The sequence below is a fragment of the Corvus moneduloides genome, chromosome 12, assembly GCF_009650955.1.
Source record: "Corvus moneduloides isolate bCorMon1 chromosome 12, bCorMon1.pri, whole genome shotgun sequence".
Lineage (NCBI taxonomy): Eukaryota > Metazoa > Chordata > Aves > Passeriformes > Corvidae > Corvus > Corvus moneduloides.
The window spans coordinates 1091886-1115824 of NC_045487.1; the positions used below are offsets into that span (position 1 = coordinate 1091886).

Here is a 23939-nt window from a genome sequence, read left to right on the forward strand (position 1 = left end):
ATGGCTCAGAATGGCACAGCTTGGCATGGCGCGACACAGCTCGGCTCTGCATGGCTCAGCAGGGCGCATCACAGATCAGTACCGGTGGCACAGCTCAGCACGGCATGGCTCAGTGCAGTACAGAACAGCTCAGCACCGATGGCACAGCTCGGCATGGCATGACATGGTACGGCACAGCTCAGCACAGTGTGGCACAGTACAGCACAGCTCGGCCCAGGCTGCCAGGCTGCAGGGCTGGGAGCAGGGAGTGGTTGTACTGGGCTAACTGGGTGCAGAGTGCAAGGTTCGGGGCACACAGCTGGGCACAGGACACAGGGTGCGAATCGCAGGGCATGTGCTGGCGGCAGTGCCCAGCATGGGTGCAGAGCAGTGCTTGGTGACAACCCCGAGGGACATGAGACCCCCCTGTGCCCCAGGAGGAACAGGGTGTCCATGGCCCATGGCTCGGCCCCAGCCCTGGCTCTTGCCCCATGGAGCCCACATGCCACATGTGGGGCAGCACATGCAGGGACACGATGGCCTTGGCACCAGGGTCACCTGGGGACACATGAGCGGGAATGAGGGCAGGAACATGGGATTGCCAGTGCCCACGGGGACTCCTGCCACGAGGCACCTGCCCTGTGGGGTGCTGGGGGAGCCCTGGGGCACTCGGCTGGGATGAGGAACTGGCACAGGGAAGGGGCCAGGCTGGGACAGGAAAACTTCCTGGAGGGAAGGACAAGAGCTCCAGATGCCAGAGTGGTTTGGGCATGGCCAGGAGCAGCAGGAGCTGGGTGAAGGTACCAGGATGAGCTGGGAATGGGAATATGATGTGGGGGGTTGGCATCCTGCAGCCACTGGGAAAGTCTAACATGAGAGCAGGATCACCTTTGGGCACCAGCTGGTCCCTTCAGACACATGGGGAGGGCAGGATTGTCCTGACGGAGCAGAAAGGATAACCAGTGCATGGGAAAGGTCAGAGGGAGAGAATGAACACTCTTGTCATGATGAGCTTCCCGTTTCCATGATGGAAGGAGAATAAAACCCTGTCTCAGCTCCATTAACCAATGAGCATAAACTGGGATCAATCCCAGAGCTGTGCTGGCAGGGCTGGGACAGGGATGGAGCTGACACACGGCTGCTCATCTGTCCCACATGGCCAAAGCGCTGCTCCAGGCCTGGAGACATCTATCAAAGAGCCCGGGATGGAGGAGAAAAGCCCTTCAGTGCCCATCCCAGAGAACCTGAACAGTGCCAGCTCCATCTTTGAGGAAGAAAATGGGATAATGGAGCTGGAATACCGAGAAACACAGCTCTGCATGGTGCCCTGGTGTTTGAGAAGGGGGAGAAGGGCTATGGGTGACCCAAGGTGTTCGTGCATCTCCGAGAGCGCTCAAATGCCCCATGGGTGGGTGGGACCACGTTGCAGGGAGTTAGGAGCACGGTGCCAGCTTCATCTCCAGCTGGATCCACGCGGGATCCTGCACAGCTGCAGCCCCCGGAGCAGCTCGTGGCCACGGCGCTGACATCTGGGTCTGAACTGAGAGGTTTGAACGCCCCGTTTACCCTGTAATCAGCCGGTTTGGAGCCTGCTTGGGAAGCAACTTTCCGGGAGGAAAGCCGCCCGTGCTGGCCACCGGAGCAGGGCCGTGCCGTGCCGGCTGCCAGCTTTCCAGCGCCTCTGGACACAGCCGGGGCGGCAGCGTCGGGATGGGAGCAGGAGGACGTGCGGCGTTTGAAGGAAAACCCACCCTGCAGGATTCGTGGGAAGGCATTTGCATGATAAAGCACGGAGCCCTTTGCTTTGGGTAAATCTGTAATTAATATGGAATCGTGGTGTAATTAAAAGCTGCCGGCTGGAAAACACAAACAGAAGCCAAGCGTGTGTGTGGATGAGGGAAATAGAATTAAACCCGAAAGAAATAGGGGGGAAGGAAAGATGAAGAGTTTGGGAAATGGTGTCAGAGCACTATGGGAGGGTTGGAATTCCTGGCTCCTTCAGTGTGGAAGCAGGATAAGGCACGGAGTTGGGATGGAGGGCAGGCAGAGCCCTTCCCCAGCCACCTGCAGCAGGGCTGTGCCCCTGTTTCCTTGTGGATAATCCACTCCCGTGGGTTTCAGCTCTCATATGCAAAAAAAATTCCTTACAAAGCCACAGGAACCTGGGATGACTGCACAGAGCACCTGTGGGGTGGATGTGCCTCTCCTGCCTTCCCTCCATGCTGCAGTAAACTGGGAACATGGAAGGAGGGAGCATTTTGCTTGGCAGTTTGCTCCTGCTGTGTGCTGGCCTCGGATATGGCTGGAGTTTGAGGGGGGACACTCTGAGACACACCTTGGGGACATTCGGGACCACTCCAGAGGCATTTGGAATACCCTTGGGGACCTCAGGAACACCCTGGGGACCTTGGGGACACCATGAGGACTTTAAGGTCACCCTTGGAAACTCCCTGGAGACCTTGAGGACATTGCAAGGACCTTGGGAACACCCTTGGAGACCCTGGGAATAAACCCCAGGAGCACTCTGGAATGCCAAGCTCCCAGCCAGATGCCTGCTGGGGCTGGTTGCGATGGGGGATCCCAAAATCTGGGGCTGCCCAGACCCCCCCACTTACCCCCCCCCCAAAATCTGGGGCTGACACAAACTTGACGACAGCATTGGGGGTTAAAGCGACTCAGGAATGTGACTCTGGCAAGGATTCCCAGGCTCGGTGCCGTGGGGCCTGTCCGCAGTGGGATCCCATGGCACTGTCAGTGCTGGATGCGCCGGCACTGCCGGGAAGTTCTCCCTGGCTTGGCATCATGTGCTGCTGACTCACACCCTGCCAGGGCCAGCACCGCAATAAACCATCCCACATCTCACGGCCAATTCCAGCCGGAGCTGCTTCCAATGGTGGACACCCTCGGGGGCTTCATCTTTCAGTGAAGAATGACCACTGTGGCTCCAAGCCACGGTGGCCAACAGCAGTGGTTCGTTGTCAGGAAGGATCAGATCAGAGGGAAAAGCCCTCTGGGAATTCTACTCTGCTCCCTGTGAAACTTTGTGGCGATTCTGGACATAAAGAGATCTGAGGAAAAAGAGGGAGAGGGGTGTTGGACACGGGCCTGGAGTGCCAGGACAAGGGGGAATGGCTTCCCACTGCCAGAAGGCAGGGTTAGATGGGATACTGGGAAGGAATTGTTCCCTGGGAGGGTGGAGAGGCCTTGGCACAGGATGCCCAGAGCAGCTGTGGCTGCCCCTGGATCCCTGGCAGTGCCCAAGGCCAGGCTGGATGAGGCTTGGAGCCACCTGGGACAGTGGGAGGTGTCCCTGCCCATGGCAGGGGGTGGAAATGGATGGGCTTTGAGATCCCTTCCAGCACAAACCATTTTCTTCCAATCCAAACCATTCTGTCATTCCATGATTTATTCTCCCAGCAATGCTGGTGATTCTTCCCTTTGGGATTTCCAGCCGCTCTTGTCCCCTTTCCCTGGGTGGGATCAGGGTCAGCAGCATCCTCGCCGCTCAGAACTGACAGGATTGGAGTCCCCCACCCTGTTCCCCACACTCTGCAGCTCACAGCCCGTGCGGAGCGGGTCCCCTCACGGTGCCCGACCCCCCGTGTTGTCCCACATCCCTCCGTGTCCCCCTCCCGACACGGCCGCGCTGCGCCGCCGCTCCCGCCGCCCTCCCCAACATGGCAGCTCCCACCTCCGCCACTACCAAGAGGGCGGCGGAGGGGCGGGACCACGCCGCGCTTCCAACCAATGGGCAGAGGCGGTGGGGGGGCGCGAGCGCGGCCGCTCGTCCGTTCCAGCCAATGGGGAAGGCGGGCTCGGCCGGCGGGAGCCAATGGCGGCGCGGGCTGGCGTGGCGGGAAGCGGCGGCCCGCGATGGCGGGCGCGGGCGGGAGGAGCTGGCGGGATCTGCTCGGTACGTGCGGGCTGAGGCGGCCCCGGGGCGAGCTCCGCGCCGGGCGCTCCCCGCGGGGACCGCGGAGGGGACGGGGGGCGTGAATGTCTCCTCTCTGCCCTCATACACCCCTTCTGTCTACCTGCACACACATCTCTCTGCCCCCACGTCCCGCTCCATCCGCCCCGCTCTGCCTTCCTCAAGGCCCCCGAGCCCTGGTACACGCCATCTGCCCTCATGTCCCCAGTCTGTTTTCTTCGCACCCCCGCTCTGCCCTCGTCCACCAGCAGCAGGGAGCGGGCGGTGATCTCGGGGTGCCCTGGGAACACGCTGGTCATAAACCCAAACTTCTCAGCAGGGAGAGCCAGGAAGCGGAAAAGCCCCTTTGGGAGCGAAGCGGAGCTCCAGGAAGCGGCTCTGCGGCTGCTGGAACACCACCAGAACCTGAGTGACCTCCTCCTGGAGGTAGGAACGGGACAGTTCAGGGTGGCATAGTGGGAGATCCCAGCTGGAGGTGGGTGCCAGTGCTGGAGTCAATGTCCCAGGAACAGAGCTTTCCGTGATACGTGGAAAGAAAAACCAACGCTGTAGGAATAGATGAAGTTGAAAGGTTTGTGTTGGAGAAATGAGATTGTGTTATCCCTTTTTTATCAATGTTTTACTTTTACAGACTAAAAATGGTTAAGCGTGGTTTGGATTTGGGAAATCCAGTACATTTTCCTTTGAGTCAGACCTGGCTTCTTGTGAATGTAGGGAAAACAAATCAGGAGAGACTTGGCTTTTCTCTGAATTGCCAACCACTTCAGACTGACATGACTGTCTTCGTGACAAGCTTGTCTTGAGCCACTGTTGTGATTTGGCCGCGTTCTCCCTCTCCTCACACACTGATTTTACAGCTGCAACAGATAATGTAAATATCTCCCATAGTTCAGGATCTTTCTTTCTCTAGAGAATATTTCTCTTTATAAAAAGAAAAAGGGGATTTAACTAGAAAATGATCCAACATTTGGACATGTTTCATCAAATATTTATGGCCACGTGGCTTCATAGAAAGGACTTGAAAGATAGAGATTATAGAAATTCTGCTCCTGGTGCTGCTGCTGAGCTGTTTGGTCCCTGGGGATGAGGAACTTCGACCTGTATCTCCTTCTTTCTGCATAAACTGACAATAGCTAAACATACGTCTCTTGTAGGGTGCCATGAAATCTCTGCTTTTCCCTTCCCATGTGGGAGCTGTGTGTTAATTTCACTTCACTACAGGGATAGGTTTGTAAATGTGTGTGTCAGACATCTAAGAGTTTTATGGTTTTATTTGCTTTCCAGGTGGGAGATTCAGCCAAGCCAGATGTGCAGGATGGGGCTGAGCACCGGGGAGTGTCACCAGAGTCATTTATAGGTGAGCATCTCCCAGGCCAGATGTGGCGAAGAACTCTTCCTCAACACTGAATTTTTGCCTTTAAATGCAACCCTAGTCTTACTTTCTTTTCATTGTTCTGGTCTTGTTTCTTACTTACCTGGTGATGACAGTTTTCTGCTTTGCTCTTTTGTTTAGTCTCTGTTCTTCAGGAACAGGCCTCAAAACTGGGTGTGCCCACAGCAACCTTGACAGCCAAAAACGCTGTTGCCAACGTGGAGCGGATCTGCCAGGGTTCTGCCAGCCCCTCACGAGTCCCACTGCTGAACTCTGACCAGAGAGTAAGGGGAAAGCTTTATCTTTAATTTATCAACAAAACAGCACTGTTAGGTTTGACTTTAAGCCCAGTTTATCTGCTCTGATAAAGCCCCAAACACGAGCGGGCAATTATTCACTGCGGTGTTTGATTTGCTTGCAGAAGTACAAGATATATAAGAAGAGAAGTTTAGGCCTTTCCCCTGAATTCTCTCCACCATTTGACCCTTTAAAAAGCAGCAAACAGGGCAAAGCAACAAATGGTTTTTCTGATAATGTCTTATTCACAAAGGGAATTATTTCTTCTTCATTTCTGGGGTGATGCCAGAAGAGGTTGTCCTGCTTGCTTCAGACTGTGAAGGATTTGCTGGCAAACAACATGTTCTGTCGCTCCCTCTTCTGCCAGGAAATGTGGAAAATGAAGGTGAGAACTCATGGAGAAACATTGTGGTGTTACAGGCCATGAGATTTCATCCACGGAATGTGGCATCTCTGAATTCCTGAGAATGACTGGTCTTCCTGACCTTCCAAAAGCATGAGCTGGATTATAAATGGTGGGGGTTCTTGGTTATTTTGTTTATTTTAGGGCAAGTTCAGTGGCAATTTCCTTGTTTCTGCAGTGGGATTTGCTTTTTCAACTCAGCTGAGGTTTGGAGTTATTTCAATTATTGGGAACTGTCACAAAAGGATATTGACAGCACCTTGGTGATCAAGTGCTGTTTTTGGGGTGCTCTCCAGGTCCAGTGCAGGAACTCCCAGCTGACTGTGGGGTGGCACAGTCCCAGAGCCCTTCATGTGCTTTGCCAGCAATATTCCAAGTGTCTTTGGCATCCTGGTTCTCCGCTTTGTTTACCTGGGAAGGGCGATAAGACAAAGTGAGGTCACAGAGAAAGAAACCAGATAGCAGATAACAGCTTGTGCTGCCTCACAAACGGGATGTCTTGATTTCATTTGGGTGTGTTTTGTGGAGACAAGTGGTGCTGTGAGTGGAGTTAAGGGCTTTTTATGAGTGGGGCAGGTCTGATTCCTCGCTGCTCTCATGGGAAAGGAGGAGAAGGCTGATCTGCCCGGATAAAGGGCCGTGCTCTAGTCTCAAATATCCGCTCGTGAGCTGAAAATAGAACCTGTGTGTTTCACAGGCTGATTAAGATCTCCTGGTCCTGGGGCAGACATGGGGATAAATGAGAGATAACTCTGTAACTGAGGGCGTTACAGTAAGAATTAGGTTGTGAAGACAAATTATGTGGGCGAGTTTGGGGTCAGGGATGAGGCAGCTGCTGGTCACCACAGGAAGCTCCTGGGGCTTTGACTTTCCCCTGTGCCCGAGGCTCCCAAATGCCCCTTCCTTCCCAAGGTGGCAAGGTTTCCTGAAGGTGTTGGTTCTGCCTGGAACGATCAGAAGCTGCTGCTGCACCTTTCCCCTGCCAGGTGCACCCTGCAGGGCTGTTTTGCTGGCTCAGGACTCTCTGGGGCGTGCTGTTCTGGGCAGGAGCTGGAAGGGATGTTACAGGGCAGCAATTTGATCCACACAGGAGCGATGCCTGGTGCACATTTTTGCCAAAGGTTGTTCATTTTTCCTTTGTGTCCATCAGCCTTTCTGCCTGGATGATTGCAGTGGCTCTTCCTGTAGTCTCCTGCAATCCCAGCTCTATTGGGATATGGACTTGAGAGTGGCAGCCTTGTTCCACAGAGAACATAATAAACAGTTAATAGACTAAAGGACAATTCTCTAATCTGGATCTGGATCTGAATTAACACGACCTGAAACTCAGTTGTGTTACCTGCTTCCTGGGATAGCCCTGCTCCTTTGAATCTGCAGAATCAGCGTTATTCCAGAGGGAAAAGGTGGATATATTCATTACTTGTCCATGAAAATTTAAAATGATGATGCATCTACAACCCTAAACCACCCAAAACTTGTAGGAAATACAATCTTTCATCACCAGGTATTTCCTGTGTGGTCAATTAAAAAATTTTAACAGCTTCTGGATAGTTGGAATAAACAGAATTCAGCTTTACTTTTCATGTACCATTTGCAATAGCCAAATGTTAACTGCCCAGTGCAGCCTGTGACCTAATGGTGGCATCTCCTTAGGAGCCCCCGGTGCTGGAGGCCGTGTGGCACCTGCACAGCGGTGGCATCGCTGGCCTGGCAGAGCTGCTGGAGAGGTGAGCGGGGCTCTGTGGGTTTGCAGATGTAGCTAATCTCCTAAAGCCTATTGGAATATAATCAGGGATTAGTCATGAGTATTCTGGACTGAGGATATAGTCAGGTGCTGGCAAGGGATCAGATTAGCAGGATTAAGGAGCTGCTGTGGGTTTGGGGGGTTACTCTGGGGTAATTAGCTCAGTTCAGGTGTGGTGGCTCCTCGGTGTCCACCAGCTGGACTCGAGAAGAAATCTTGCTCTGCAGAGGCTGGGTGCTTCCATCTTCACAAAATCTTACATTTTTTGGTCTGGCAGAGTTAATCTCCAGAGAATAGTTAGTCTAAGAATTTTAGTTTTTGGTTTTTGTCCCCCAACGAGTGTCCAAGGCCAGGTTGGACGGGGCTTGGAGCAACCTGGGATAGTGAAAGGTGTCCCTGCCCATGCAGGGAGTGAGACAAGATGAACATTAAGGTCCCTTCCAACCCAACCCATTCCATTATTGCATGATACAGAGCTAACAACTCGCCCATTTATGAAGTTCAGGTTGTCTCCTTATTGTGTCAAAAGAGTGTCCCAGTGATCTTTTAGGCTTTTGATGCTGGTTTACTTGTCTGTTCACAATGAAAGCCTTCGGTGCCCACTGTGCTTCCAATTTAAGGGAACCAAGGGCATAGATTAAGAATTTAATTTATTTTTTGAAGCATTTTTACCCAAGTGTCTTAGAAATTGGAACTGAAATTCTTCTAGCCGAGGTTTCTCAATGGAAACATTTTCATGTCAGAGATGAGGAAATACTTGGATGCACAATTTCACACACATTTTTTCCTTTGCATGCGTGTGTTGTGGGATCTTTTTATAAAGCAAATAATATAAAAAGCAACTGTTTGTAAAGCAAACGTGCTGGTCCAAGTTAAATAAATGAAGTGGTACATTTAGGGCAGAATGCACAGGTGGCTCTTCCCTGGGCCCAGAGGATGGTGGTGGAGACAGCCAAGCCTTATGGAAAGCAGGAGACATTGAACTGAAGGTGCTTTTGTGTGTTCCAGGAGCCCAGCAGGCCCAGCAGCAGTGGAGTGGCTCTGCAGCAGCCTCTGTGGCCTCTGTGAGCAGGCTGGGGACATGCCCTGTGGGGACACAGAGCTGGCACAGCGACTTCTCTCAGGCAAGGCCCTGGGCTGGGTGCAGGGCAGAACGTCAGAGGTGTAACAACACCGGCCTCACTTTGGGTTTCCTTACCTCATTTTTCTGGGGAATATATTTTTTATGTATTTGGCAAATTTAGCAAATTTTCTCCCTTTAAAAAATAATTGATTTGAATTTTTCCATCCCTTGGAGTTATGGTAACTCAGGAAATTGTAGTTGTGGGGGGCGTGGTTCAGTGGGGATACGCTGGCACTGTGACACTCTGCAAAGTCTGAGAGATTTTGGGCCAGAAATATTTCATGGTTCCATTTCCTCCCTATCAATTTCTATTATTTATTTTCTTAGTTTATTTAGGCAAAAATCCCTGCAGTCACCGACTGTGGACCAGTGCAGCTGGTCAAGTACAGCCCCTCTGAGTTCTGCTGAGTTTGTGGAGCATAGCTGCAAATTCTTTAGACTTTATAACCCTTGAAGTTCTGGATTCTTTTTCCTGGGAGTAATTTTACTCCAAGACAGTAAATGACTCCTGCTGAGTGGAGGCTTTTCAGAGACTGTTGGGACAGGTGGGAGGGGAAGGAGCAGGTGACCTGTGTGCAAGGGGGATGCTGGAACACCGATTCCTTCCTGATTTGCAGACTTTGCCATCGTGTTTCTTCAGAATGGCTTTGAGCAGGCTTCGGAGCTGGGAAGGAAGGTGGAATTCCAGAAGGTTGCCTACGTAAGGACAAAATGAACCTGGTTACAAATTGTGCTTTAATAAAGGCATTCATCTCTGGCTCTTGCTGAGTACAAATAATCCAGAGCTTGGAGCAGCAAGGAGAAGGTGGTGGTACAGGTGCTGGAGTGGGGGAAATGGTGAAACCAGGAGTGAGACTTTTTGTATGGAGAATTGCTCCAAGGTGGCACATCAAGGCGTTTTTAAACTTCCTTTCACCTGGATTCCTTGGGTGTTCCATTTGAATATGAGACATGGAATGCTGGTGAGGTTGGAAAATGCTGCCCTCCTGTCTATTTTACCTGCTCTACTGCAGAGCCTGAGGTAAAAGTGAAGCTTTAAGAGGGACAAAACTCTTTCTTTGAGTCAATTTACTTTTTCTGCACTGAACTGCAGCTCTTTAAAACTCTAAATCCCTTAATTTGTCAATTTTGAACAGATCTGCCGTGCTGTTTTACAGAGAATGCTGGCATGTAAGTATTGCTGTGATCCCAGCTTTGTGCAGCCACTGCTGTTTCCAAGACTTCTATTCCTTGCTCACTGCTGAATCCCTAAGGAGAAATCCTTTGCCTGGCTGCTCTGTCTGTGCTGTTGTGCATAATATTTATGTCACTGATTTTATTTGCCTCTGCTTTCCCTGTCGTTCTAAAGTGTCTGCAGACACTGCAGTAATTTCTTGCCTTTTATGCTACTTTTTTTTTTCTACTCCCAGCTGTAACATCATATAGATACCTGATCTGATTTCCTGTTTTTTAACAGGTTTGCTTGGAAGCAGGTGGAGCACAGAGGTTAGGCCAGGGTCAGTTTTGCTGCTTAGATTTATTTTTTTCTGCCTAGTAAATTAAACTTTGACTTTACAGTGTTATGAGTGCTTTTGCTGACTCACCGCTTGGATTTGCAGGCTAGTGTTTTCTGAAACCCCTATTTTGGTGCTGAGCAAAGACATCTAATGTAGGTGTGCAGTCTTTAAGCACCAGTGTTTGTGAACTGCAACGTGCCTGCCTTGGCCTGAGCTGCCCTGGTGCCGCTGCTGAGGGCTCAACGCAGCAGTGCCTGGTTTACCAGCAAATCCTGGCGCAGAAGGACTAAACACACACACAGGGGGGTTATTTTTGTCCTGTGTCACAGCTGATCCTCACGGGGAGATGCTGTACCTGCTGTTGTCACGTTCCTTACACCCCTCCCGTGTCCCACACCCCTGGCTGATGTCACCTGACTGTGCAGCTGCTGTCACTCCTGTCTCCTTAGTGACAGCGCTTCCCCGCTTTCCTTGCTGGCACGTTTCCTGCTCTGCGCTGCTGCAGAGGCTGCTGCTTTTTCTCTGCTGTAAGGTGACCCCATCCCAGGACATGCCACCTCCCCTCCATCCCTGTGGGCACTGCCAGCCCCATCCCTTGCCCCAGGTCTCGCAGGGAGCACTGTCTGTACGCAGAGATGCCTCACAGACCTTGTGAGTTCTTCTGGAAAGGGAAAGCTGCAAGAGAAGTGTTTTATTGTTTAATATGTATGAATCCCGTCTCAGGTGGCCCTTTTACAGTTGAAAAGCAACCCTTCTCAACAGAGGAGCAGGGATTTTGGAGGAGGAGGAACACGCTGTTGGCAGGCAGACAGGAGTCTGCATCCTGCTCTTCATTTGCCCTTCCCGTTTGCGCAGCCTGCACTGCCACACTCGCAGTCTGCCTGCCTGCAAAAATGCATTACACGAGGTTTATATAAGATATTTTATTAGTCCATACTTTTGGGTCACCTTTGAGGGGTCTCACTTCATTAATCTTTGGAGAACATTAGGATTTTTAATGTAAAAGAATTCCCTGTTACTGAAGACCTTCACAGGAGGAGAAGGACAGGCTGGGAGTAGCATGGGAGCAGTGTGTTCACTGTAATGATCTGGCAGTGTTGAACTGCTGTGCCTGAAGATAAGCTGAGTTTATCTCCTTTGCTTTATTCTCCCCTACTTAACCTTAAAGTATTCCTCAGCAGGAGAGCAGAGTGTTACATCCTGATGCTGTGGTGGCACGTGAGGGACTCCGGTTTGCTGCCCCTGCTCAGTAAATGGGTTTTTTTATGTTTTTTTTTTCTTAACTAGATGATTTTAGTACACAAACCAAGCTCCTTTAGCAGTTGAAAGAGGAGGGTTTTCAAGGCAGGGTGGCACAAAGCAGAAGTGCTGCTGCAGCAGACTGCAAAGCAAAGGGTCTCGCAGTCTGTGGGCTCGGAGTGGTGTGGGCTGATCGTCAAGACAACGCGCTGCGCAAGCTGCCAACCTGTTTGATCTCTCCCCGTCGTTTTTGGGGCAGATCGAGCTTTTAAAGGAATTCCTCCGATGCAAACGGCACATTACAAACGCGTGGCCCTCCCCCAGCCTGCTCTTTGCTCGGACCGTGGTTTCCAGGGCGGTTAATTCAGCTCGTGCAAATCCCTGCCTCCAGACAGGCTTCACAGCGCTCACGCTCGCGGATGCACAACACCATTAGGGTTGGGTTTGGAAATGAAATACTAATTTTATATGCATTTTTAGATGGCTTCATTATTAGCATGTTCTTGAAAATGCTTTTAAATTGGTTCAAGGTCAGTGATAATAGTTTCTGAGTCTCTGTGTCACTTTGGAGAATATCTGGTAAGAGTTTAGCGCTGCTGAGTGGCTTCTGCACATTTCCCTAGCAGGGTCATCTTTGCAAAGGGGCACAAATTGCTCATTCCTGTTAGTTCCTGCGTGGGGTTTAGTGTCACAGTTCTTTTCTCATTGGGTTTTTGTGTGTTTTGGGGTACAGGGGTGCTTGATGCTGTTGGTAAAGAGAAGCAGGAAGATGTTTCCATGGTGCAAGCTGTGAGGTTCTGGTAAGAAACGTTCCAAACAGTGTCAGGAGGAGGTTTTCATCCACTGTTGCACTTCTTACTGAAATAGGAGGAATGCTGTGGGGTGTTTTTTTACTTATCTACACGCCCCCCACCCCTCCCAGTGCTACTTGTGCTTGGTATTCTCCTCTAATAAAATATGTGCCGACAAAAGTGCTTGTAAAAAAGATAAGGGCCAGATAGGAAAGTGGGTTCTGGCAGTGCTGGAACCAACCCTGGACTTCCCTCTTGTCGTGCCAAAAATTCCCCATCAAGTTTTCTCACTGCTTCTGAGCAGAAACACCTGGAAGGTGCAATCATCTCCAATTCCTGCTTCCAAACTTGTTTTATTTAACTGCTTTGTACATGTCACCTTCAGCCCCGTGCAGGGATACACACCTTAGACTCATATTTGTAAATCTGATGGCTACATAGTGTTGCGTAACCACAAGTTGGTTTTGTTTTTAAATACACACAAAAAAGTATACATTTGTGGCAATTTGAGAAGATGGATGTAGAATAAAAATAAGTCATTCACTCTAAGCTGCAGCTGGTTGTTCATATTTCATCAGCAGCTGGTGGATCATATATTACCAATACCTGGCTGATCATAATTAGTCAGTACCTGGTTGATGCTATTTAATCAGTACCTGGCTGATGACCTGGCTGACATTATTTCTGGCATTTCCTTGTCCTTTGCAGGCTGAATGTGTTCAATGTGTCACTTTATGGAAGTGTGGCTCACCCAGATTCCTTGAGGCAGTTTTTCAGACACACCCTGACCGAGGTTCTCACCTACAACCCCGTGCTGAAAGGTGGGAAGGGGCAGGGACAGGTGTCTCCAGGTGTGTCCGGAGCTCTGTCCCACACTGGGGCCCAGCCAGAGCAGCCTCCAGGCTTCTCAGCCCCTTCCTGGGGTCTGTATAAGCAGGGTGCCAAATCAGGCAAAAAAAGTCATCTGAGGGTCATAGTTCGGGAGAAAATTTTGGGCAGGAAGGTTTCTAATCCTGGGTCAGTAATTGTGAAGCTTGATGTTTTTAGGAAGAAATATGTTTGAGCTATAAAATCTCTGGTAAAATCCCCATGAGCTGTGATCTGCTTGTCTGTTGTGTGGGAGAAGCTGTGTCATTGCTGGCTTCCAGGTGAAAGAGGTTAATGAAGGAAAAGCTGATTCCTTGCTGATTCTCTGTGCCTGTGCCATGTCAGCCTACGCAGGTGTGATCACAAAACCAGCTCTGGAGTGGCAGTGCCATAATGGAACAGCCCAGTCCTTGTGCCACAGCCCATGTTCAAAAGGCAAATGGGAGACAGAATTCCACTGGGCAGTTTTCATGTGTCTGGCTGCACAAGGGAAACTTACACATTTTGGGTGTATTTTAAAGCCTGTTGCTGAAGTTTTCTCTTTCTGGGTGCAGTGTCTGATGCCATCCAGATGCAGAAGGAGTGGAGCTTTACCAGGACTTCTCCACTGCTCACGGCTCTGTATCGCAAAGTACGTCTGCCTGGTGTCACCCAGAGAACTTTATTATCTTGGGTTTACATCCACTGAAATACCTGAAATCAGATTATTGGAAATTAGTGCAACATTATCCAGTTGCAGAATCCAAACCAGTTGCCAGAAACTCTGTGAAGAGGAAGCGTGAAGGGAAGGAACTACAGTGTTTTTTGCTAGTGCAAAGCTCTTAGTGAGAACAAAGATGCTGTTTGGAGATGTGAATTTTCACTGGTACAGAATAAGACGTGAGTTCTGAAAGAATGGGAATTTTACTATTTATTGTAGCTGGTGCTGGTTCCAATCCAGGCTGATGTTTGGGCCTGATCAAAAGCTGCAGGATAGCTTGAAAAAGTCACAGAAAAGCCATCTGCCTGTCCATCTTGTCTGCATTCCCCTGTTTCTTGTGGCTGTATGTCCTAGCTAACAGGAATTGCCATCACTCCTCCAGCTGTTGGTGGCATTCAGTGTGAAGGAGTCCATCTGCCAGCTGCAGCAAGTCCTGGAGACCCACGAGGTGAACTGGCAGCACGTCCTGTCCTGTGTGTCCACGCTGGTGGTGTGCCAGGCTGAGGCTGAGCAGCTCTTCAAGGGTAGGTGGGCACTGCCACGCTGGTGTGTGCCTGTGCTGCTGGGGTGGGGAACAGGGGAGTCATCCACGGGGGCCGTCTGGAAAGGATTCCTGCGTGGAAAGGAACAGCAGAACAGCTGCTTTTCCACTCAGACATCCCATGGCCGTGGTTCCACGTGAATGCCAGGCCTCGTGCCTGCCACTTCTCAAACTTTGTGTGCAGCTCAGGGTGGTTGGTTGATAATTACCTTCATTATTAATTGGCATAGTGATTACTTAAGCTTACTTCTAGCTCACCCTCACTAGCAGAGCTTGTTTGTGAGAATTCCTTCCTAATTATCCCACTGCTGGACTCCCTACAGGGAATCCAAGTGTGTTTGACAGTTGAAAGTGCATGAAAAAATAAAATCAGACCCCAGAGGTTCTCCAGGCTGCAATACATGTCCTGCCTGATGTTTTATCACAGATATTTGTCTTCATTTACTGTGGAAAATACAGCACTGTTGTCAGGAGCAAAGTGTGAGGTTATTGTTTTACGTTCCTAGATCTCCTGAGCCATCTCCTGCTAAAGGCCTTTGGGAATTATGACATGGAAAATATGATCACTGCATTCCTGATCGCTCGTCAGGCTGCTCTGGAGGGCCCTGCTGTCTTCATGCCTTACTCTGAGTGGTTTAAGGTGAGACTAAGTGAGGCCTGACTGTTGAGCTTTGTTTTAATTGTGTGAGGAAACCTGTGCATAAGGAATGTTCTGCTGCATGGAGAAAGCCTTGTTCCAGACAGGATAACCAGGAATGAGAAAGGGGAAGAACAAAAAAAAAAAAAAAAAAAAAAAAAAAAAAGAAAAAGAAAAGTACAAGTGATTGTATTGATATTAGGAATGATTGAATATTTATTATTGCCTTTGTGTCTGCAAAGAATAAATTTATTTGGCTTTCCCCAGTTTTCCCTCCTTTCATCTTTTAAGTCCACCTTGCCTGTTCTAGTTATTTGCTAGGAATGCAGACATGTAATTCCTGTTACAATCATCATCTTGGATGGGTTTCAGTATCTTGATAAGCAGCACTGTTGTTGTTGCATAAGTTGGGGGTTATGGCAGAGGAAGCATTCCTGTTTCCTGGAGGTTTGCATGCAGCTGTAATTGCTGTGTTTGACCTTGCAGATAATTGGTTGTTGCTTTTAACTGTAAACAGGTGGGTGTTTTAGGGATGCAAATCTCCACGTCAATTCAACCTGGAAATTCCTTTGTATGAGTTTGCAAATCTAAGCTCAGCTTTGGCTGATAGAGCGTCCAGGAGGTATCAAAAGGCAAACTGGTTGTGTTCTCTGTAGTCTCAGACTGGTTATTTTCCTTAGAATGCCCAGATAAACCTGTGTAGAAACCCACAGATTTGTGGTTCCCTCATGAATCTCAATCTTTCGGTGCATCTCAAAGTTGCCTTGTTTAAGAGTTCTCATGGCAGCAAGCTTCCAGAGACTTCAGTAAGTCACCATGACACAAGGGAGCCCCTCTGCTCTGGAGCCGGGCTGGGAGAGCTGGGGGTGCTCACCTGGAGAGGAGAAGGCTCCAGGGAGAGCTCAGAGCCCCTTGCAGGGCCTAAAGGGGCTCCAGGAGAGCTGGAGAGGGACTGGGAACAAGGCATGGAGGGACAGGACACAGGGAATGGCTTCCCAGTGCCAGAGAGTGGATTTAGATGGGATATTGGGCAGGAATTCCTGGCTGTGAGGGTGGGGATGCCCTGGCACAGGGTGCCCAGAGAAGCTGTGGCTACCCCATCCTTGGAAGTGTCCAAGACCAAGTTGGATGGGGCTTGGAGCAACCTTGGGTAGTGGAAGGTGTCCCTGCCCATGGCAGGGGATTGGATCTAGATGGTCTTTCAGGTCCCTCCCACCCAAACCATTCCATGATTCTACAAACTTTCTTTGGAGACTTTTCTCCAGAAAGATTCTCCTGACAGAAATGGGATGTTTGGCATTTGTGTGCTCGGCCATGGCACTGCTTGGATGAGGATTCTCTCCACGCTGAAAGGCTGTCTCATCATTTTTCCCTGTTTCAGGCTTCCTTTGGGAATGCTGGTGGCCAGCACGGGAGCAGTAAGAAAGCTCTGGTCTTCCTCTTCGAGTTCCTGTCAGAGCTGGTGCCCTTTGAAGCTGCGCCGTACCTGAAGGTGAGAAGGTGCTGACAGAGGTGGTTTTCAGGTCCAGAACTGCCCCAAAGTGACTGTCCATGTGCCTTTCAGTAGGTTCAGCTCATTGTAAATGTTGTTATAGTAATTGCATTACTTCTGGTTCATTATTCAAACCCTTTTCTTCCTGAAACAAGGAAGGACAAGATTCTTTTGTTGACGATGGGAGTTCCTTTCCTGAGTTTAAGCACTTCACTGATTTTGTTTGTTTGTTTGTTTGTTGTTGGGAAAAATTGTGCCAGTTGCCATGAAAATGATTGGTCCTTAACCAAGCAATAATGCCTTCTTTGGGGAATATTTGAGGTAAATGATGACTGCAAACATTAGTCAGAATTAGTTAGTTAGAATTTTACATGGGTTTCCTGTCAAAATGGCAAATCTGACTGTGATTTTCACGTTTCAGGTGCATATCATGTACCCACCTTTTGTGCCCACGAAACACCGGTCCCTGCTCTTGGAGTATATCACTCTGGCTAAAACCCGACTGGCCGACCTCAAGGTCAGGAAAAATGGTCTCTTTTGAGAAGAATTCTTTCTGGATCTGTCAAACCCTGCTGTGACCACCTGCACCTCTCACCTCACACAGGTGGCCATAGAAGACATGGGGCTCTATGAAGACCTCTCTTCCACCGATGAGGCCGTGCAGGTACTGCTGCTCTGTCTCCCAGTTTTCTCATCAGCCATGTCCCTTTTCCTCTGGAAAAGCACTTAGGTTACCAACCTCCCTGCCATTCCAAAGCTGGCTGTGCTGCCAAGTCTCCGGCTTTAAGCCAAGGGGTTTTAGTGGCCATAAGTACGGGATCTCCCCAGTTTTCAGGAAAACTGGAGTGACATTTTATAGGAATCTTGATTCTTTTCAGTGGAGCACTTCCCCTCTGTGGTGTGGGACCAAAGCGTGGATATTCAAAGGAGATTTGGGGATGGAATCTACACTCTGCAGTTTCACACTGTGGTTAATGATGAATGCTGGGTAACAACAGTGATTTATAAGGAAGTGTTTGGCTTTATTATTCCTTCCTACATTTTGATCAGAGGAAGAGGCCTCACTTATACAGTCCATGATTACATGAAATACAGGCTGGAGGCAGGGTAGCTGAATTACTACAAGAAACCCAGTCTGTGATAAACTCACAGGAGTAAGCGAAGACTTAATTTAATTTTTCCAAGTCTGCTCTGGTTGTCAGTTGAGAAACTTGTTGCAGTTTGAGGTGTCTTACAACTCAAACAAGAGAAACCCGGGGTGTCAGCGCCTCTGCCTGCAGGCACAGGCTGGAAGTGGAGATGATGTGTCTTAATTCCACATGAACAACCAAAATAGAATCACAATAATCCAAATTCAGAACAGAAAAGGTAAGTTTATCATCACTCTCTATTTCTCACATCTTTCTCTCGTTCCTCGTGTGAGGCAGCCCCAGACCCAGGCACTCCGTGATGTTGAAAAGGCCCTTCAGATATTTGAAAACACAAGGAAGATCCCAACCTCTGTGATAGAAGCCAGGTACTGTGTGCTTTTCAGCTCCTCCTGGGCTTAGCTAGAATAATGGTAATAACAGTAATTGTAGAAGCAAAGTCTGAATCAAAATAAAGAAACAAGAAAAACTGAGGATGTGAGCAAGGAAGGTTTGGGGAAGTTCTTCCCACTTCCTGAGGAGTCATCTTAATAGAGGATATTTGTGGGGAGAGTGAAAAGGCACACTCCCCTGCGCAGAAGAAGTCCAAAATTATTATAATAAAATGCAAAATTAAAGAAATTAAAAACCATTGGCTAATCTGAACCTGTGGTTATTCATGTTACCATGAACATTTTGTATTTGCAGGAGCCAAATTAACTCCTGAGGTGTGGAGGTGGCACTTTGGACCTTCGGCATTGTTAACACTTTGCTCTGTTTATTTTCCCAGCATTTTCAGACGACCCTATTACATTTCCTGGTTCCTTCCAGCTTTGCTCAGGCCCCGTGTGGTCAGTATTTGGCTTTTTCTTTGCCCCTCCCATTAGCTGTGTGTTTGTACACAGATAATTTGTCTCTAACCTGCCTTTTCCTCTCTTGAAGCTCCCTAAAACCCCAGATGGACTCATGGCTTTTATAGACTCCTTGAAGAGGTATTCAGATTTCTCAGTGTTGTTTTCTCTGCTGCTGGGCTTTCATTTTGGGACACTTGATATCAGATTATCAGGGGCTTTGACACCTTGGTTACAACCAACCTCTTGGCAGGGCTTGGTGGCCCAGGTCTGTGGCTTGCAGGTTGTGCATGGAGGAGCTTATCTGTGAAGTCTTCAGGTCTGTAATTAGTCCTCTGGCCACTGTGAAATCATTATTTAGGAGTGCCTCTGGCTCCAAGCCAGGTACATTTTCATGCAAATCTTGGAGGCTACAGCTGAATATAAAATTTCCCCAGGAATATCAGCCCTCTCTGTGAAAGGCTCTTTGGGAGAGGATAAGGGAGGAGTGAAAGATGAGACTTAAATGTCTGCTAACACACAAGGAACACCAGGATGATGTCCCAGGAGGACATAGCTCCTCTCAGGAGTCGAGCTGGCCCTGTATGCATGTTTAGAAGTGTTTTTCTGCACTGCAGGCACAGCTTTATTTTACATCCAGTAGTTCCTCTGTAACCTCCCATGAAGGAAGAATGTTTGCAACACTGTCTGCAAATGAGGTGCTTGGTCCTGCCTTGTCATTCCAGTCTGGCTCTAAAATTAAAGACTGGATCATTTAGTGAAATTAAAGTTGTAAGAGAAGCAGCTGTGTTCTGGGGAGCCTCGTGGGACGTGTTTTTAGCAGCGAGTGCCTGCCCTGCAGAGAGGAGGTCACACCTTGTTCTCAGCACGTTCGTGTTTTACACGTGTGAGTGCTGCATCTCACAGCTCACACTCTTATGAGATCTTAGACACGAACTAGATATGAAATAATCATTAAAACATTAATTAATAACATATATAGTGTTGGGTTTGTGTGTGCTACACATGTGCAATACTTGCTGTGAAAGCCTTGGCTAGAAATCTCTGCCCCTCATGTCAGATGATTAAAAAATGCTTCAGATGCTCTTTATGCTTCAGAGTCCCTCTAATTACATTTCATAGAAGGGCTGTTGTTTGTGCTTATTTAATAAAGCTGCAGTTTGTGGTTATGCAGGGTAATAAATCTCTTCTTTTTCACAGAGCTGATAAAATACCTTCAAACCTGTACTCCACATACCTGCAAGCCTGTCATGCCATGAACGAAAAGGTGTTACAAGGTAAAAAATACAACATTTACTTATGGATCAATATGAAATGTTAATTTTTCCACTGATGCCCTCCTGAATTGAAAATTTTCAAAGATTTATGGCTGAATAGGTATTTAATCCATATAAATATGTGTTATGTTCTTAATGCTGTATTGAGGTGTTAAATCCTTACTCCTGTAATGGCTTTTTCTGCCAGCCCTGCTTGGGTGGGATTTCTGCAGTCCCTGGGAGCTCTGTGCTGTGCTGAGGCTGCAGATGATGCCTGAGCCTGAGCTGGCTGAATTCCACCTCCAAGACCTTTCCATGAATCAGCGTTTGCAGCTCGAGCTGCTCAGCCCAGGCTGGGAATCTGCTGTGCTGGGAACCTGCTGTGCTGATCCCTTGTGCAGTGACACTTGTGCTGTCTGAACCCCTGGCATCCTCTTTTAAGAGAGGATTAGGGAGATCCTGGGGGGAAGGAGGAGCTGGGAAAGGGATTGCAGCTCCTGGTTTGTAGGTGTTGGGGTGGGAGGGCTCCTGCTGATTTCGGGTCCCATTGCTGCAGCTTTACTGGGGCAGGATAATGGATATTTAATGAGGGTATTTCATGAGCTCTGCTGTCTCTGTCAGCAAGTGGGTGTTTCAAACACACCTTGTAGTGGTTTACACACAATGAAAAGGTCAGGCTGGTGAGCAGAGATGGTTCCCAGAGCGTGGTGGGGATAAGTTACAGATTCGTACTCTGACTACGGAGATAAATCTGTAGCCAAGCCCTGCTCAGGGCCTTTGAAGCTTTCTGGAGATGCTGTGGCTGGAGAGGCGTGACAGAGCCGTCCCCGGGCACCGCAGATGTGCAGCAGGCTGGCCTGGCTGCAGGGTTGGCCTGGCAACCGCGGGATGGGGTCCCTGCGGGCCGGGATGGGATCCGCAGCATCCCGGCAGCTCCGCAGGGCTCCCTGCACTGCCGCTGACCTCTAGTGGCACTGCCTGCGCGGCGTGCCGCCCTCCTGGGCAGCCCCAGCCGTGTCCCCTGCTGTCCCCTGCGCTCTGATCCTCTTCCCTGCTCCCTGCCCCATCCCCGGGCTCTGCACACAGCCGGGATTTAGGGCAGGGTTGAGCACTGGGCAGCCGCAAGCCCTTCTGTCAGTGCTCACTCTTGCACACGCAGGTGACTCAGTGGGCTCCTAACACCTTATTTTCCAGCGTATTTACAGCCAGTATCAATTTCAACCTTTGTTGTTTGCTGTTCCTGCTCCTGGGTGATTTATCCTGGGCCTTGTACAAGAAGCTGTTCCTGTCTAACCAACTCTGGGGGGATTTGGGGCTGTGGCAGTCGCTGGTGGCATCTCTTTCTAGTGGTAGAAGGAATTTCCTTTAATTCCTTCTTGTAAACAAAAAGCCGGAGTAACATGGAACATCTGGAGAAGCTGGCGATGTATCCATGCTGTAATGTCTCTCTCTGCATTTTGAGCCTGGCTCCAGTCTTCTGAGGACAGCAAATGTTACTGTGAGGGGCAGAGCTAAAGGAAGTGGGAAGAAAACTCTGAAAACAGGATTTTTTTTGCCTCCGGTCTTTAAAAACAGAATTCCTTTTTGCAACTAGGCATAAACCCATAAATTATTAATTAAATAGCACATTCCAAATGTAAAAACAAAGCTCTACATGTGGCAGCCTGACAGTTTGGGGTTTTGTTAGAGCTTCAGGAAAAGTAAATTCTGCTTCTACAGAAAGTGCAGGCAGAAATTGCTGAATGCATTTCCTCTCTTCCTTGTCTAGATGACTCCAAAGCAGAGCCCAGCCATTCCAAAGAGCCTTTTGAGCAGCTGAAGGCTGAACTGGCTGAGCTCAGGTCGCTGGTTGTGGACCAGGCTCAGTGGGAAGGTATGAGGGAGCTGCTTCTCACTGACTGTCCCAAAAGCTGCCTGAATGAAGTGTGGCTGGTGCTGGCCAAAGGCCCAGCAGGAGTTCCTGCCACTGGTAACCTGAAGCTGGTAATCCTTCAGAGCTGATAATCCTTCCAGCTATGAATATGTACATTTTAATGTCTGATGTATTCCCGTGCTTAATTTGGGATTTACCTTTGTGATAATCACACCAATCTCTGCTGCCCCCCTCTGGGGGCTCACCTGGTGACTCGGGCCCCCTTTGGAAAGCATCTCCTCTCTGACATGATAAAAAGTAACGCTGTGGATGCTGATCCACTGGGTCCCAGCCAACATTTTTTTTGCTTATTAAAGCTTTTCCTAACATACTTTTGACTCTGACTGATTAAAGTTCATATTTTGCTTGTTCTTGCTGCCGTGGGGGGTCGTAACTGTTCCATGCCTGCTGTCCTGACCCCTCCCCGCAGAGGTGCCCGCTCGGATTGCCGTGATTTCGGAGAGACTCCGCAGCGTGCTGGGTGACAGCAGCGAGGAAGACGGAGCTGCTCCTTTGGATTCCCCAGTCCAAGTGGCCGTTCCTGCCCCCAGGCTGGCACCCTGCCACCAGAGCGTGAGTACCATCTGGCTTGGGCTGAGGAACAGTGGGGCTGGGTAGGGAAAAATGCATCTGGATAGCAGGTGTGAAAGGCTGCTTTGTCTGCCGACAGCAGGAGATACACTTCTCCTTTTGTCTCCCTTGTCCTGCCTTGCACAGACTATTCCTGTGTTTTAACCACCTGGAAGTTGCTGGATCGTGGGGGATCTGGAGATATTTTCTACCAGAGCAGTCCTGTGATGAGCAAGGCTTTCCCCAACAGCTGTATCTAGGTGTTTATTGTGTGCTGGGGTCATTCCTGGGCTGTCATGGGCTTAATTTTCCATCCTTAGTGGCAGTGGACCTGTACAGCTTACAGTGAGTATCATTAACCACTGTGTCTCCTTGTTTTAGTGTCAGGAAACGCAATATATACAGAGCAGAAAACTAGGTGTAGGTGTCCAGCCTGGCAAGCAGGAATCAGCAGTGTGGGTTTTATTCCAGGTTTGTTCCTGGTGGTTTTTATTTCAGGTTGTTGATCTTCTGCTGACATCATTCTGCCAAACCCTACTAGCTGCTTCCTCTTTTAACCCTCCTGACAGGTAAGATGTGAGTCAAAGAGTAGGAGAACCAAAATTGGGTGATAGCCGGAGTTCCAGCTCTTGTGCAGGGCTGAGGAGGGACTTTGGGTGTTCATACCCCATGCCAGGCTGGCAGCTGCAGGCTGCTTCCCCCGGAGTTTCTGCCCTCCAAGAACCTCACTCTGAGGTACATGAGTAAATAAAACCTGTTTCTTCTCTGTGGTTACAGATCCTTTCAGCAAAGTGGCCTTTGGCTCTGCTTTGTGCTCTGTGACAGGGATTAAACACCCCCCACAAACAGTGCCCCTTTCAGCCCAGTGGTGGTGGATGGCAGCGAAGCCAATCCCTTTTGTCCTGGGATCCCTTTTGTCCTGGGATCCCTTTTGTCCTGGAATCGCTTCCCCCTGGCAAGGACTCGGGTTGGTTCTGGCGTGGCCGAGGAGGGAGAGGCAGCACTCCCCTGCACTGGAAGCACTGCTGCGAGTCAGCTCCTCCTCGACGTAGCAGAGCCTGTAAACATTATGGGCAACATGTCAGTGGAAAATCACTTTGTTGGGCAACAAGGACGTGCTGAGGAGCTGGCTGGGATCCCAGCTGCCGCGGTGCTCTCCGGAGGGCAGCGTGCTTTGGCAGCCAGGGCATCCTTCCCTCTCTCGAACTGCTTTGCCCCGGAGCAGATGAATCACTGTTAAAAACCTGATTGAAAAGTCGCTGTGACAAACGAAGAGTCCCAGGAAATGGTGTCTAAGCACAGCTCCCACTGGTCTCCTCTGAGGATGGGCTTTTCTGTTATCTGGGTGGGAAAATCCCTCCCTCCCTCCCTGCCCCTGCTTTGCAGCAGGGCCTTGTCATAGCAATTCCTTTCTGCTTTGTTCTGTGATCCCATTTATTGCTCTGCCTCTGGTTACCCTGTGCTCTGACTGTGCCCCAGGCAGCTCCTCCTGTCCTTGTCACCTCAGAGGCCACTTTGGCCTGCTGAGATGACAACAAGTATTTGAGATGCCATCCATTGTGTGAGGCAGGGCACTGGTGGGGGGCATGTCTGTAGGGGTTCTCTGCTCAA

At 49.5% G+C, this 23939-nt stretch overlaps 1 protein-coding gene across 3 annotated transcripts in view; it reads left to right on the forward strand.

The window, feature by feature from the left end:
* Positions 1–3835: 3835 nt before the first annotated feature.
* FANCA (FA complementation group A) overlaps positions 3836–23939 on the forward strand; it is a 32665-nt gene continuing 12561 nt past the window's right edge. For 2 of the 3 annotated variants that reach the window (XR_004242566.1, XM_032121747.1), the window contains exons 1-24: positions 3836–3892; positions 4227–4336; positions 5195–5267; positions 5424–5566; positions 5869–5964; positions 7636–7709; positions 8735–8850; positions 9467–9549; positions 9986–10019; positions 12318–12384; positions 13084–13196; positions 13797–13873; positions 14325–14466; positions 14990–15123; positions 16502–16612; positions 17034–17129; positions 17217–17276; positions 18040–18128; positions 18530–18590; positions 18682–18731; positions 19791–19867; positions 21615–21719; positions 22189–22331; positions 22827–22897. Coding sequence is in view for 2 of the 3 variants with exons in the window: in XM_032121747.1 (XP_031977638.1) it covers positions 3853–3892; positions 4227–4336; positions 5195–5267; positions 5424–5566; positions 5869–5964; positions 7636–7709; positions 8735–8850; positions 9467–9549; positions 9986–10019; positions 12318–12384; positions 13084–13196; positions 13797–13873; positions 14325–14466; positions 14990–15123; positions 16502–16612; positions 17034–17129; positions 17217–17276; positions 18040–18128; positions 18530–18590; positions 18682–18731; positions 19791–19867; positions 21615–21719; positions 22189–22331; positions 22827–22897 (2165 nt within the window). In the remaining variant the exon portion in view is untranslated. The remainder of the gene's footprint in view (positions 3893–4226; positions 4337–5194; positions 5268–5423; positions 5567–5868; positions 5965–7635; positions 7710–8734; positions 8851–9466; positions 9550–9985; positions 10020–12317; positions 12385–13083; positions 13197–13796; positions 13874–14324; positions 14467–14989; positions 15124–16501; positions 16613–17033; positions 17130–17216; positions 17277–18039; positions 18129–18529; positions 18591–18681; positions 18732–19790; positions 19868–21614; positions 21720–22188; positions 22332–22826; positions 22898–23939) is intronic. The other variant, XM_032121748.1, reaches the window with a different exon arrangement.